At 35.3% G+C, this 15,427-nt stretch overlaps 1 protein-coding gene across 6 annotated transcripts in view; it reads left to right on the top strand.

The window, feature by feature from the left end:
• The window catches only part of PTPRZ1 (protein tyrosine phosphatase receptor type Z1), a 139,890-nt gene that overhangs the window by 104,825 nt on the left and 19,638 nt on the right, over window positions 1-15,427 (top strand). For all 6 annotated transcript variants that reach the window (XM_040549866.1, XM_040549877.1, XM_040549853.1 and 3 more), the window contains exons 13-15: window positions 3,619-3,763; window positions 10,838-10,929; window positions 14,220-14,305. In XM_040549866.1, the coding sequence (XP_040405800.1) occupies window positions 3,619-3,763; window positions 10,838-10,929; window positions 14,220-14,305 (323 nt within the window). The remainder of the gene's footprint in view (window positions 1-3,618; window positions 3,764-10,837; window positions 10,930-14,219; window positions 14,306-15,427) is intronic.

The following is a 15,427-nucleotide window of genomic DNA, read 5'->3' as shown; positions in this document are numbered from 1 at the left end:
TAATGCATACCATGGAAAGCTGCAAGGGGATACATTTGTGCTGTAGAAAATGAGATCTACATATAATAAAAGGAGAACAGGGCCAATGGGTGTGATTAAGGAAGCACTGGGGAACAGGGGGTGCATGCTGAGCTGGCTAGCTAGCGAGTGCTACTTCTGGCTACTTAAAACTGCACCTGAAATACTCTTCAGAAGGGAGATTCATGCTCTACTTTTGAATAGACGTGTACCATCAGCAGCAGTTGGGTGGTGCAGTTTAAAACCCGAATTTGTTTCAATGTTAATGGTTTAATTTTATTTTTTAAGATAGAAGAGGGATGTAAGTTCCTTATACAAAGACAAGTGGTGACCTTAAAAAAAGAGGAAACAATACCTTCCTGTGAAGAAACATATCTCTGAGATTCTGGTTTTTAATTATGACACCACATTTTCTCCTTGTGTTTTACTTTGTATTTTCTAAGGTGTATTGAGCAAGGAAGAAGATGTTTCAGTATGATTCTGATTCATCTTAACTCTCAAAAACATTCATTTTCATTCTGTTTATGCCAACTTCAAATTTCAGTAAGATTCAGACTTTTTGTGTCAGTTTTGTGCAATTCCAAAACAATAGAGCCAGGTTCTTCTGTACTTTTTTTGTATACATTTAGTGTTATTTTCCTAATTAGTCCTAACTGAAGTCAGTGAGAGTTTTTGTGAACTGTGTCTGATAAGATCAGAAGGCAAAACTGCACCTCACATAGATAAGAACTGCATGAATATAAAGCATTTCCTGTATTTTTAAAAATGTGTTGTTGAAAACTTGAACTATTCAGACACATAATTTGTATTGCCTCTTGTTAGAGTGCTGAAAATGTGAGAGTAAAGTCAGAAAAAATGTCTATGATTTGGTGGGGGAAGGAGGTGAACAAAAAAAAAAAAAAAAAAGAACCTTTTATTTTAGAAAATAAATTGAACTTAAGCATTCGCAGCATCTGTAGAGGGCAGTATCATCCAGCTAAATCCACTAAGGAATGGGCTCTGCAAAGCATATGAAATTTTAGGCCCAGTTCTACAAATATGCAGCGAAATCACATGAGATGATATTACTCATGAACAACAGAATACTAATACAAAAAGGTGGCAAATTGACACTCTATATAGTTGGGGCTAATATAATGTGAAAAACAGAAAGTAAAAAAAAAAAAAAAAAAGTATTGAAATAACATTAAAAACATGCTGAAATTGTTATTAGTCCTAACAAGGTAGGCATCATAAAACTGAATCAATAAGTGGAAGGTGTCATTCAGTAGGTAAGTGGTTACCACATGGCTCAATTACTTTTTTTTTTTTTTTTATATCAGCAAAAGAACATTAATATTTCAAAAGTTCTATTGCAAATACAAATGAATGTTACCATAGAAGATTTATAGTTTACGTAATGGGTGTCATTGTTAATTAACAATGAGCTTGAACTATTACTAAGAGTAATTCAAAAAAGACTATATAAGAATAAAATAGTAGTACAATAGCCTTAAAATTTGTTTTCTAGATACTATTGAAAGATACTATACAGTGTTTTTTTCATGTACATTATTTTTTTCTAATAAATCATGCCAGTACAGTCTTTTAAAACCTGAAAAATAAATGTGGGCATGTCTAACATGGTCTCTAGTAAATCAAATAAACCTGAGAAGTTTTGTACACATTACAGTGAATTCAGCAAAAATTATATCTTCTTGTTTTGACTATTACAGAAAAACTGTCATTTAAATTTTTCCCACTCTTTGTAGTTGATTTATATTCACACTTCTTCAGAACTAGGACTTTCTCCATGAGACCACTGTGGCTTTCTAAACTTTTCAACATCAATTGAAAAAACATAAATTAATTTGAAGAAAAATGTGTATAATCCAAGCACGTCAATTATTAGGGAGCAAGAAATCTGCTACAGACGAGACTGCCTTTTCAGCCACTGTCATTGGAGTGATGGCCAAATGGGCAAGAAGCTCCTTGTTGCAGGAGACTGCTGCTCTTCATTCCACATAGGAGAATAGGAATTCCACATAGGATGACAGAATTTGGTCATGCAGTTTGAAGGAACCCTGTCCTCACACAGATGAGGCTGGGTCTCACCCTATGAATTACTCCAGAATGGGATAAGCAAGTGTGAATGCTTCAAAGGGGTTGTATTCTGATCTCTCATGCATATATGTAGTTTCCACTGAAATCAATAGGAAATACTGATTTTAGTCTACTCACCAGAAACTGGAGGACAAACTTTCAGAAGCAACTTTTGCCTGCAATCACTTTATACATTGAGGATTTAAAAAGTAGTGAATAATTTAAATGTTTGAGCACTTTGAACTAAAACCAAGGAGATATCTGCAAGATTGAAGCCTAGACATCTTTGTATAGAAAGCTACAAAACTCAAGAAAATACAAGCCAAGAGCTGCCTGGAAATTTGGACTGTATGAAGCTGTTTTTTGACACCCTATTTAGGACATTGGCTTTTTTGTCCGTATTTTTTTCAGATCTAACTTCATTCTCTCCTCCCCTTTGATTGAAAGCTTTTTATTCATGTAGAGTTGGTCTTGAAATCCCAGTGGAGGGCAGCTGATTTCTAGACAGCAAAATTCTGCTCCCATACAGAACATCCACTGAATTAGAACTGTTCACAAAAGCAGAAAACATGTAATTGCCTTAGAAAATCTAGAAAATTAGTTTAATTCTAAAAAGTATGAAAGCCATTATTTCTGAGTTTTAACTCACATAATCATCACAGATCACAGTAAGCTGCACAGATTTAAAAGAATCAGTCATTTTCTGTCTAAATTAAGTGCTTACTTTTAGAGGGATGACCATGGTAAAGACTATGGGATTGGTCTCATCCACCTTTATGTTCTCTTATTTTAATTAGCTTATAAAATACATAATTTTAATCTAAATGTAGATTCCTTGTCCAAATATTTTGGTCATCCAGCTTTACCAGGCTGATAGATACATGAAATCTAGACAATATCTAAACAATAATTGGATTCCCTGTAAAGATGGAGGTAGGAAATTTAATTCTTGTTCCAATAAAAGAATACTGCAATTGAATTCAAAGGAGGTAGGATTTTTTTAACGTCTATAAGGCAGGTTACTAAATGGACATCATATTAAAATACAGAAGTCTTAAGTGCAACAGAGAAATCATGTAGAGATTTTCTATTGTAAAAAAAAAAATAAAAATTAATTATTAGTCAAAGAGAAATGATTTGCAATATGTGAGTAACAGTTTAATACCAAAGTGTTCTTTATATATTCAGATCCCTTAACTCATTTGACTTTCAGCTAATAAACAGATGAAAATAAAAAACTTTCTTCTCCTATATTTTAACAACAATCTGCTATTTTTACAAAGAGAAGTCTCCACTGCTGGAAGGCTGAGTCACAAAAGCTTGAACATTTTGCTTTGCCCTCTGTCTGCTTATTTTCTGTAAGCTGGTTTGCAAATGTATACATTATTTGCGGTGCATAGTTTTAAAAAAAAAAAAAAGAGGTAAGTGATATTAAGTAGGCTCATTATAAGACATTCACTCATGCTGTGCATTTTTCAGAATTTAAACATAAACTGTTTCAATTTTCTCTGACTGCAGAGGCAAGTAATAGTAGCCATGAGTCTCGTATCGGTCTAGCTGAGAGTCTGGAATCAGAGAAGAAGACAGTTATACCACTTGTGGTCGTATCAGCCCTGACTTTTATCTGTCTAGTGATTCTTGTGGGTATTCTCATATACTGGAGGTAAGTTGTTTTTTGTTGTTGTTCTGTTGTTTTACTTTTTTTCAAGTTTTAAAGAGCTCTGATTTGAAAACTGTGATTGACATTACTGAGCAGTTTTACTGGAAGGAGACTGGATCTTGTCTCTCTGTGTCTGTATTACTCCCAAAGTGAGCAATGAATAGAGCTGAAGTGACATAAAGTAACAAGGTGATTTCTTTCCACAATGCTCAATTACAATTCTTTCTGGTTGCAGAGTGTTAAACCATTGCAAATACATTATTATCATATTGAGAAATTTTAGTTAACAATTATTTTGATTATTAATCCCTAGAAACCAAGTGAGTTAACAGAGCGCTGGCAAGAACAGGAGGAAGAAGAAAAATAAAGAACATGGCATGGTTTTTTTTCCTATGTTCCCAATTGTATAACTGTTAAAAAAGGTAGTTATCAATTTAAGACAAGAATCTATGGTCCTCAACAGGACCATATGAATAAGTAATTGATAAAGGAATGTAGGAGCATGCTGTAGCTGGCATTGTATGCAAGATAGAAATGGGATAGCTTGTAAATATTTTAAAATCACTTCCTGGGTAGCTTTTATCAAGTTCAGTGATTCAACATGTTTCCTATGTCCTCAGGTTCCCTCATGGACATGTTTCTCTGTGACTTGATAAATTGATAATAAGAAAAAAAATGGTTAGGCTAAAGAGAAGTGATAGATATACAAGAAATCCAGAAAGGATAACCACTGAGGGCAAAAGACTGTGTCTATTCTGTGAAACAAGGTGGACCAGAATTTTTCTCCAGTCCTGTGGCCAACTGGCATGGCACAGGTTATTTCTGTACAGCCAAAGTCTCTTCTTTCACAGGGGGAAAAATAAGGTGGATGCATTCAGGTCACCTACCAGGGATGGTCTCTGGGTCTAACCCCAAACTGTGTCAAGCATTGTGTGCAATAATGCAAGTTGGCATAAGCTACAAGCACACCAGGAATCTTGTTAGCAATGTGACAGTATGTGGCAATGCTCAAGCATTTGACTCTTCTTCGTTGGCTGCAGATAAAGCCAGAGATTCTTCCTAGGGACAGGGAGGGCTGTTTAAGCTTTCACAGGCTTTCAAAATCCATGTACAACCCTAATCCTTTCCTGAGAGTGTGGCTTGCCAAGAAGGAAATGTCATGGACCAGAAGTGATAAATATAAGTTACAAAAACTTCCTGTCTTGGAGACTCCTGCTGTTTTGTGATTCCTAGCGACCTGATCCCTTCACTGCTTGCGTAGTACTAACACATAATCTTGCAGCAAGGAACAGGACCTTGATCTTCCAGGAGCTGTACAAACAAGAGGGGAGGTAGGATCAAACATCTCACAAAAGATTCCAGAGCTTATTTCTTCTTTTTCTTTCCCCTACCCAATCCTGCTTAATCTAAAGCATACGAAAGTGGTGAAGAACCAGGAACTAAACCCTAGACTGCCCTCTCTCAACTCCGGACTACTGTAACCCTTAGGCTATGGTGTCAGGATTGTGCTCGCTGACTTTGCTTCTCATCTCCTGACTCTGGTTTTCTATATGTCCAGCAGCCCATGTCCCGCATGTGGACAGAATACATCCACCCTCAATGGACTAGGCTTAAAAAATTGAGTTGGAGCTTCCTTCATTCCAGGAAAGCATGCTAACAAGTCAGCCAGCCTTAAAGACACTTTTAAACAGTGATTGTCAGAAAGATTTATTCTTCTTTTCAAAGAAACAGTTAATTACAGGAAGAATTGCACAACTCATTTCTTGGTTTATGTCTAGTTGGATAATTATATTCTCCATAACAGAATTTCCAGCTAACTACTTTTATATTGAGAACCTTTTCCTATCTTTCATGTTACACAACATGAACATTTATACTCATCTTCCAAATGGTTTCAACCTTGAGCCTAAATATTATTTCAAATCTGTTCAATTTGCCAGGGAACACCAACAATTTTAAGACCCAGATTGTACAGTGCAGTTTTAGTAATCCTACATGTGTTACAGGCTTGTTTTTGTCAAATAACATTGTGTTCATTTCGTATTCTTTCTCTGGGAATGAACAGTTCTGTAACATAGGTCTTTCAAAATAAAGCAAAAATCCCGTTAGCAGTAATATCTTCTTGAAGCTGAATTTAATCTTTCCTGTATTTCTTGTGTACTACAAAATAAAATGTGGAGCTCTTTTTTTGTTAATCCTTGAGAAAATTTTCTGGGCTTTATGATAACACTAGTAACGTTTCTTGTTTCAGAGGAATGGAACACAAACAGTATGTATTGTGGGTAGGATTTTGTGGCCCTCTTTCAAAGGTGCCAAGACCCTCATCTCTTTTTAAAGTCCGTGAAAAATCTTAATCATAACATTAACTTTATTGCTATGTAGCTATAAACATTTTTATGGTTAGGCTTAGCTGATTTTGAAATAATTTTTGTAAGCGGTCAGTATTTCTTTTTATAGTGTATTTTTACTTATTTCTCTTTTATATGAGCCAATAAAGTTAATTAAAAAGTTTAGGTTTGCAAGAAGATATTCTATATTCTTTTGGCAAAAGTGTTCTGAAGAAAAAAAAAAAGACTTATAACCTGGCTGGATATTTGATTGAATAGTGTCACCATCAGCTCCTGATTTGCATGTACAAAAGGTATAACCTTTAAAAAAAATTAAAAAACAAATAGAGCCTACCAAGAGCATCAAATTCCAGCTTTTCAAGGTTAAAAAATAAAAAATAAAGAAAAAAAATTATTTTGTTCTTCACTCAAATGACATGTATCACTAAAATAATTCTGTACCATCTGTTGTTTGGGTTTTGTTTTATTTGTTGTTTTTGTTTTTTACATGAAATTGTTAACCAGCACTTGAGGAAATTCCCCAATCTCTTCACTATCTCATTAGGCAGAATTTCAATCTTTCTGTGATAAAATACTCATTTCTCTGACAGGGATAAAAACTTTAATGATAGCACTGTCTAAAGAATATCTAAATGCCAGTAGGAAAATGCACGGTTTTGAATTATTATAGTATTCTGCATCAAACCTTTTGTAATTCATGCAATTTCCAAGCAATGTCATTTTCCTTTCATTTCTCCAGAATGATTAAGATTACAGTGGGATAAATAAGGAGAATCTTTTGCCTATTTAATGGCCTTCTCTTCCAGGTCACCTTTTTTTTATAACTCTGGAGAGAATTTTCCACCCAAACCTAAAGTCTATCTGTCCCTCTTGGTACCTATCTACTTGATTGAGTCCTTGCACACTATGCAGCAGGGATATTTGAATCTCCACACTCTGTTTTCCTCATTTCTGGATAGCTTTATCATTCCCATTTTGTTGAATTAACCTTATCTATTAAGGTGACTCAAACTGAAAGTTTCTCTGTGCTGACATATACTGGAAATTTATGTGTATATGTACTCTTTTGGAACAGTTCAGTGTATTGATCAACGAAAATGAACCTGATTAAATGATTTATAGGAAAAAATGTCAGTCTATTAGTGCAAATCAGTTTTTATAATGGTTAACATAAGAAGAGCTTAGAAAACAGTAAAATGGTAATAGTTGTCAGTGGGAATTGTACCATTCAATATTCTTTTTCAACAAACACATATGAATCTCAGTAAGAGACTAGCTCTAATAATGTGAACAGTGAACCGCTAATGCAGTTCCAGCTACATTTTTATCTTTAGAGATACTGAATATCAGCTGGCTGTCATGAAGCCTCCTAGAAGCTGCACGACAGCAGTGCTTCAGAAATTGCCAGCCCAAAGACAGGCAACTTCCTGAGCAATCATTTAAATTTTAAATTTCCTCTTCTATCCTGTGTCTCTGAAACACAGCTACCAAAGAATGTTCATTTTCTTATTTATGATTTGAACTGATGCCTTGAATCCCATGTTTAATTTTTGGAAAAAGAGTTGAGAACCCTCTGTAGGGATAGTTAAGCTTGCATACGTGGAAACATTAAAAACAGATTTAAACTTACAAAGGTCGCATTCACCCATCCATGAAAGAGAATGGATGCTCAACTGTGCAACATCAAATCATAAATAAAAGCGTTAATATAATTTGAAAAATAAAATTTCAGCTGACAAGACTTTAAAATGAATTGGGCCCATTTAAAAATGGGATCATTAGAATCATTGGATTCACTGAGAAGCCATTTAAATATCCTTTGGATCCACCAGATCTTCAAACAATTAGAACCATTTAAAAATAAATTCTGATAAGTATTTGAGAATACCCATTGACAGATGCCCTGTGAGAACAAAAGGCCCTGACATTCTTAGAGAAAGAAGTAACTATGCCCCTAAGACCGTTTTGGGTGAGCAGTGGGTGTGTGGACCCATCCAGTCCCAGATGCCTCTTTCTTTAGAAGTTCAGCTCCTTCCTCAGCCTAAACAAGCAGTGAGCACCCTACACACCCTCCCTGTCCAGGGGTGAAGTAGGCAGCACACACCCTCAGCCAAGGTCCAGAAGCCCACATGCCAAAAAAATGAAGTCCTCTGCAGTCTGAGGTGCAGTCTTCTCCCAAGCAGTTCACACTGAAACGTTCACTCAGATCTAGCATCTCTCCTGTTAAACCAAAGAGCTGCTGCTTCATGGCTTCCTGTACAGATACAGACACTCTAATTAATTCAATGTTTTAGCACTATCTCAGATATAAAGTGTGTGTTCAGAGAAGTGCAGTGTCTAAATTACAAATTACAGTTTTAGGTTGAAGATCTAAATGCTGTGATGAAAGGTGTAAATTAAATAATCAGGTTAGCATTGAGTGATGGGACCTTTGTCTGGAAGTTTGAAATAGTCATCACTTTTTTCATTAACAACAAGTAATAATTAACGAGACATGGTTATTAACATCAGGTTTAGTCATGAAGGCTTTCACTGCTGATGCAGAAGCAGATGGAGCGCCTATTTATGAGTCTTATTGCAGGTTAAGTCAACTGCTATGAATTTGTCTCCCAAATGTGCTAAGGGTGTAATTTATTTTCAGCCACAATTAACTTGTTAAAGATTAAAGATACAGTGGCTCAGTGAAGGATAGTGAATGGATAGCATATTATGAGGACATTTTAATCACTGCTTTAGATGTGAAAACCATTACACTAATTAAATTCTGTTTAGTTCAAAAATTTCTCAGGCAAAGAGACGCCAAAGCTCTTCAGCGTTACTCCATAAAGTTCATGTATGATCATTGTTCATAAGCTGTAAGCATAAGGCGGAGGACAATTTTGGGGTTTTAGTCCTTTAGCTGGTTGGCATGTTTGGTTCGTTGATGCTATTTTTAATAAACATCGAACACCAACTTTCTCAGTGCCCAGCAGACAGTACCAGATTTCCAAAAGTGTTTAGTGACTTGAAGTACTTTGATATTCCTACCTCCCACAGTCATTTTGCACACAGGTCTGAGACTGACTCGACTACTATGCTAGCATTGAGAGCCTCTCTCACTTCGGCAGCCACTAGCTCCATGGGGTGCAAATGTAAGAGCCTGCTTAAAAATTAGAAAGGTGTTTCCAAGCACATCCTGAATATGTTCTTGATCTACAGCCAAAATTGCTATTTCTGAGTAAAGTACATAATGGGTAGTCTTACTCCAGGCATGTCATGGAAAATCACAAGCACTTCTGTGGCCATCACAAATGTGCTTTTAGGCGACTCTAGTCAGACTCCAAATTTGTCATGTAAACTATTTTGCATGCCATGATTCTCTTCTTATGTAGCTCTCTACTTTTTTCTTGTGTTTTAATAGAATTTATATTGTATACAAAGATGGAAAATTCCCAGCACTTTCCATGAGTATGTGCATGTTTCCCAGAGTCTTAGCTGAAATAAGGTTACCAAAATCTTTATGATCTACGTGAATGGTTATGGAAAGAATGACAGCATCCAGATATTCCCTATCTATTACTCAAAGAAAACTCAAAACTTCTGTGTGATTATAACAATTATATGAGGAGTTTTATTAGTGCAGTGATACTCATTTACAGGAACAATGCCAAATTAGAATTTAAAATAGCAGTGAGTATAGAAAATAGAAAAAGATCATACAATAGCTCCAGCCAACAGCTTTCAAAAAGTAGAATCTTGTAAATACAAAATGAGATTAATATTTCCCTGATGCACATATTTCTTTTTAAATTTAATGATTATTGAATAATATTTCAAATAGATTAAGTGACCCAGAGTAAAGATTGTTATTAGCATGTCTAATCATATGGAGATTTTTTAATTAAGGAGGCTTTGCAATGCTTACAGCAGGAGTTGGTTATTCAGTCCCTTGAACAGCTCGGACTCTTAACAGATGCTATTCTTATTATCCTCACATCTGGATTACAGCACAGATACAAATAACATTGTGGGTCATAGCAAAGGTTGATTCCATTTGTATTCATCCTTCAGTGTTTTTCAACAAAGCTAGCATCTCCTGGAGTCATAAATTCCCATGCGTTTGTCTGTCAACTTCAGGAAGTCCTCCTTGGTTAAGGTGTCCCTCAGTGTTGTGACAACAGCATTATGAAAAAATTGTTTAACAAAGTCACAGTAGCCCAGAGCTTCTATTCTGTCTGCTACGAATCGTGTTGCCTCCGACTGCATTTCCACGTCTGAAGTTGGCTGTATCGATGAATTACCAGAGCTGATCTCATACATTGCTCCATCTTCAGGCTAGCATAATCACATGAAAGAGAATGGTAATTATGTGTGCAAATTTGGATAAGCAAGGAAGACAATGGCATTTTTTATACTTGAAGTTGTTGTGCAGCATCTACAGTAGCTCCTGATGCAGAGTTCCTCTTTCAGCTTTCACTATGTCTGATGTCTGCTCTATCTTCTGCCTCTTGTATAGGTAAAGATGCATGAACTACATATTGTGTTGAGTTAATGAAGTATCTTCAAGTTGTATACATAATTTGGGGTATATTGGGGGAATATTTATATTATAACAGTTACATTTGACGCTCCATGAGAACTGTTTTTCAAAACCATGATTTTGTATCTTGACTAAATGATGCCAGAATTCCAAAAGGTTTTAGGCAATCTTTTGTGTTTGCAATACTTATTTATGTTTCTTCTCCTCTAGGAAATGTTTCCAGACTGCTCACTTTTATTTAGAAGATAATACATCACCTCGAGTGATTTCTGCTCCCCCAGCTCCAGTCTTCCCAGTCTCAGGTATTTTTTGTCAACTGTCCTGTGGATTGGTGTTAGCTATTGGAAGGTGCTGCCTTGTATGTGTCTCTATGAATTCTTCACTTGTACCCACTTGTACTAATGAACACAGGTGCACTTGGTGGAGGCAGAGGTTAGTGTTGCTAGTATTCTTTCCCGTAGCACAGATGAGAAATATCCTCACCTTACAGAGCAGTCACAGGGAAATGTTGTGTCTTCTAGCCAGTGTCACCCACATTCGAGGTACGCTAAGCAGCTCTAGTTTACTGTCACAAAGCAGAGGATTACACCAGCAACACGCTCTGCTGCATGTCTTCCTTTAATAGATCACCTATGTATACAACACGACCTTTACTTTTTACCTGTGTGACCCAGATATGCCTCATCTATCTGCATTTCATTAACAATTGCAATGTTTTCTTTAACTTTAATTGATATATTTTATTGGCATGTTTTTTACCAGCAAAATTTTCTGTGAACCTCTCTTAAAAATGATAGCAGGTATAATCAGCACTTTCTCTTTCCATATGCACTATAGTTTTTTGGAGAAGCTTTTTTTTCTCTCCTCAAAGTGTATCAGAGGAGCACGTGCAGCCCTCCTTGCTCTTTCAGACTGGGTAGAATAAAAAGTGAGTTAAATAGATTAATTCTGCAGCAGACCCCAAGTCACTTTTTCACAAATGAGAAAAAGATACCTTATTCCACAAAGAATGCTTTTGCAAATTTTGCAGTTATGCAGGGGAATGGTTACCCTCAGAATGAGTAAGGGAAGGAGAATCAGCCCTTGTATAGATAACTAGTAAACACATTTAATTAAATAAACCCCAGACATTAGGCTCTGTTGTCACTGAATTGTAGGCATCTTTAAATGCCTCTTGCATTGATTGCTATTGTTAGGAGACAGATAACCTTTTTCTAAATGGTTAATAGGCAGGCATGTAGCTTGATTTCAGAAAACATGTCATTATATATGAATGTCAAGTGGCAATCATTACAGGAAATTTCAGCTCTTATTCTCTATCATTAACTGTATTGCAGTACAACTGTATAATTTTCTTGCAATTTTTCCTGACCAGCTCACCTCAGGGAGATAGTGTTTTCCACTGTCATAAGACACAATTGCACTTACAGTTATTTGAGTGCTTAAAATATGTGTTTTGATGCTGGACATTTTACTTCTGAAATACTGATAAATATTAAAGAGAAAAGTGTTTTTTTAAGTGACTAACAGATACATAAAATATTCTATGGAGAAAATTCCAGCACTGAAAAAAAAATATTTTTGCTTTATTTTGTGTACAACAGATGTCAAGTGAGCAGGTTTTGTGTTTTCTATCACACGTGTTTCAGTAGTGTAATTTTACAATTGAGACTAACTGTCATATAATATTGGCAATGAACATAGACCAGGAAGAGGATTTTGTAACTGCTTATTTATAGACTTATTTTTTTTATTATAACTATGTCTAAAAGCATACTCCACAGATCTTGTTTTATATTAAGTTTTCCTTTTGTGGAGTTTCATTGGCAAAAATTGGAGATCTGCAGTTATTCTGAAAAAATGCCTTGGCACTTCATAGTATAATTCAAAGATCTATTAAGCACAAATGAGTGAAAGAGTAATATTATGAGCTGATATCAACATTCAGTTAGCTTCAAGGGATACCTACTATCCAGAAACAAAATATACTCCTGAAGTCAGAATTTATTGAATTAGGAGATTAACACAGGCCAGGAAATAAAATAGTAGTAACACCAAGCCTGAGATCTCTTTCTCCCTTTCTGTCCTCACTCTTAGGGTCATCCACCTTCCCTTCTGGTTTTGTGTTTGCATATGATTAGAATAAATACTTTATGCCAGGTTTCAGCTCTGAAGTGTGAAGATAGTGTTACACATTTGTTCAGCTTCTCTTAGGCTTGACTGGATAAATTCACTTTTTGTATGCAGATCCATTCACGTAAGTAGAAGACCAGATGGATCTCAATACGAATCAACAAATTCTTGGTAACCGAAAGCTAAAATTATTAGGTGGCCCAACTGCTGAACATCTGTTGATGTAAATATCAAGTCTTCGATCAATGTTTTTGATGTTTCTTCCTCATATGAAACAGTGCTGGACTTACATATTGTGAAATAAACATTTTTAATCCATGAAAGATGTTCCAATAAATAAATAAATAAACAAAATTGGTATTCTACAGAGCCAAAGCTAGCTAAAATAATGTTGTCCTTTAACAGGTAATTAACAGAACAGATGACTTTGTTTACCTAGCATATTTGCAGGAAAGAATAGATTAAAGGTCCCAAAGGTTTTCAACATGATCCCTAATGAATGTTCTACATGAGTGTTTTTCTGTATTTGTGTGAAGAAAGAAGGAGATGTACTGAAATATAAACATCTGATGAAAAATTCAGACTCAGTATTTTGACCCATGAGTAACATGAGTCACATTTGTTGGTTGAAAATGTAGATGTTTCATTTGTGGGTATTCAGAAAATCTTAAATCTTTCACTTATAACTTGAAGTATGAAGCCTGATGTAAGAATTTGCAGTCAATACTCCAGGATCAGACATAAAATTATATTAATAGGTACTCATAGAATCATGGGTAGAATGGGGGAAAATTCCTGCTGAAAAAACTCACATGCAGTAAAAAACTTAAATTGGTTGTTGTTTCCTTTGGATGCTAATGCAAACATGCCACACATCAATTAAAATTATACTACTCACATAATGCTGCATTAATTTAGTAGGTTAGGGACAACGTGGCTAGTTCATGTACTGTATCAGAGTCCCAGTGCAACACTGATCAACATAAGGCATCCAGACTCCTCTGCATCCAGACTCCTCTGCCTGATTGTTCTTTCTTTACCAGTATTATTCAGAATTCTGGTCCTACCCTCTCTGTTTGAACGTCTTTTAACAAACTGCTAAACCTGTCAGTTCCCCTTCATTTTTCAGTCGAGTTGAGTCAACTGAGAGCTCTTAAGGCAAGCTCAGCATTTGCAGCATCAGCACCTTTATTTTGGGAGCTTAAAGCCAGAGCAAGACCTAGCTGAGCATTTTCCCTATCTTCCCTCAGAACAGCCATTTAGAAATGTATAAGTGTATGAGAATGGTTTTAGAAATGTTAACAGTGTTTCTATTTTTATGGGAAGCTGTATATCCAAAGTTCATGCCAAAATTTTATTTCAGGATGTTGTGTGGATTGCCTACATATGAACTTCTTTATATATTACTCTGGCTTTTTATCCTTCATAAATATATTTTTTGTCTTTTCCCACCTCTAAGATGATGTTGGAGCAATTCCAATAAAGCATTTTCCAAAACATGTTGCAGATTTACATGCAAGTAATGGTTTTTCTGAAGAATTTGAGGTATGGCTCTATGATGTCGTCTTTCTTAGATAATGTTAAGTTTAAGTGCCTGGGGAAAAAAAAATGGGCATTTTTTCTGACTTGGGGACCAATTTCATAAACACATTTAAATATGAGTTTTGTAAGCCCGGGAATGACTGTTCACACCTAGAGGCTAGGGAGATTTACAAAAGCTAGCAGGACTGGGATGCAGACAGGGATGTTCATTGCTGTGATAAAACACTAAATAGTTATGTGAATAATCTGTGCAAAAATAATGCATTCTATATGGTTTAACGGATATAGATGTAGATTTAAAGCTTTTCCAACTCTAATGCCAATTGAATTTTGCAGAAGCTACATACATTTACTTGTTCCATTTACAAAGAAAAAAATATGGAAGTAATAATGAATACACGTGACAAGACTCCTGATTAACAGGGGAGCTAATGTAGAGTCTTCATATGTGGTAGTGAAAGCTTTACAATTACTTTTATACAATATATGGTTCGTGTAATATATTTCAAAACTTTGAAGCATATTGTCATCATATAACGTTACTATCACCGTATGTAATTAATTCATGCAAAACTTCATTGTTTTTCACATTCATATGCATTACAAGTCATTTAAAGATAGATAAGTTCTAATTTAAGTCACTTATCAGAGAAACATTATAAACCTTTATAAACTGTAATTAAAGTTGTGCTATTAAAGCTCTTGACAAGCATTCTCTAATAAATCAAAGAGTTGTGATGGAAGCACTTTTTTAATTGATCTCTATTAATTTAAAACTATTTTAATATTCCTGCTGCAAAAACAATATTGAAAGTAAAGAAATTCATAGTTTTGCATCTTTGGGTATTGCTTCTGTTTCCTCATTCGATGCGTTGTTACCCAATAGACCAAAAATTCGATGTGGTTCACCTAACTTTATTCATAAATATTTCTTCTCTAATTCATTAAACATTCAGAATATCCATCCAATTGTTGGACTGAATTTGTAAATACTTGTGAATGTCCAGTGCTTGTTTATATGTTACATTAAGCATGTGCATACGCACTGACAGAAATGGGCTCCACATAGACCAGCTGTTAATAAAAGCAAATGTTGAAAGACTGTGTGTAAATGCAAAGGTAACA

This window comes from Cygnus olor, chromosome 1 (genome assembly GCF_009769625.2).
Source record: "Cygnus olor isolate bCygOlo1 chromosome 1, bCygOlo1.pri.v2, whole genome shotgun sequence".
Taxonomy (NCBI): domain Eukaryota; kingdom Metazoa; phylum Chordata; class Aves; order Anseriformes; family Anatidae; genus Cygnus; species Cygnus olor.
This window is presented reverse-complemented; position numbering and strand designations above follow the sequence as displayed.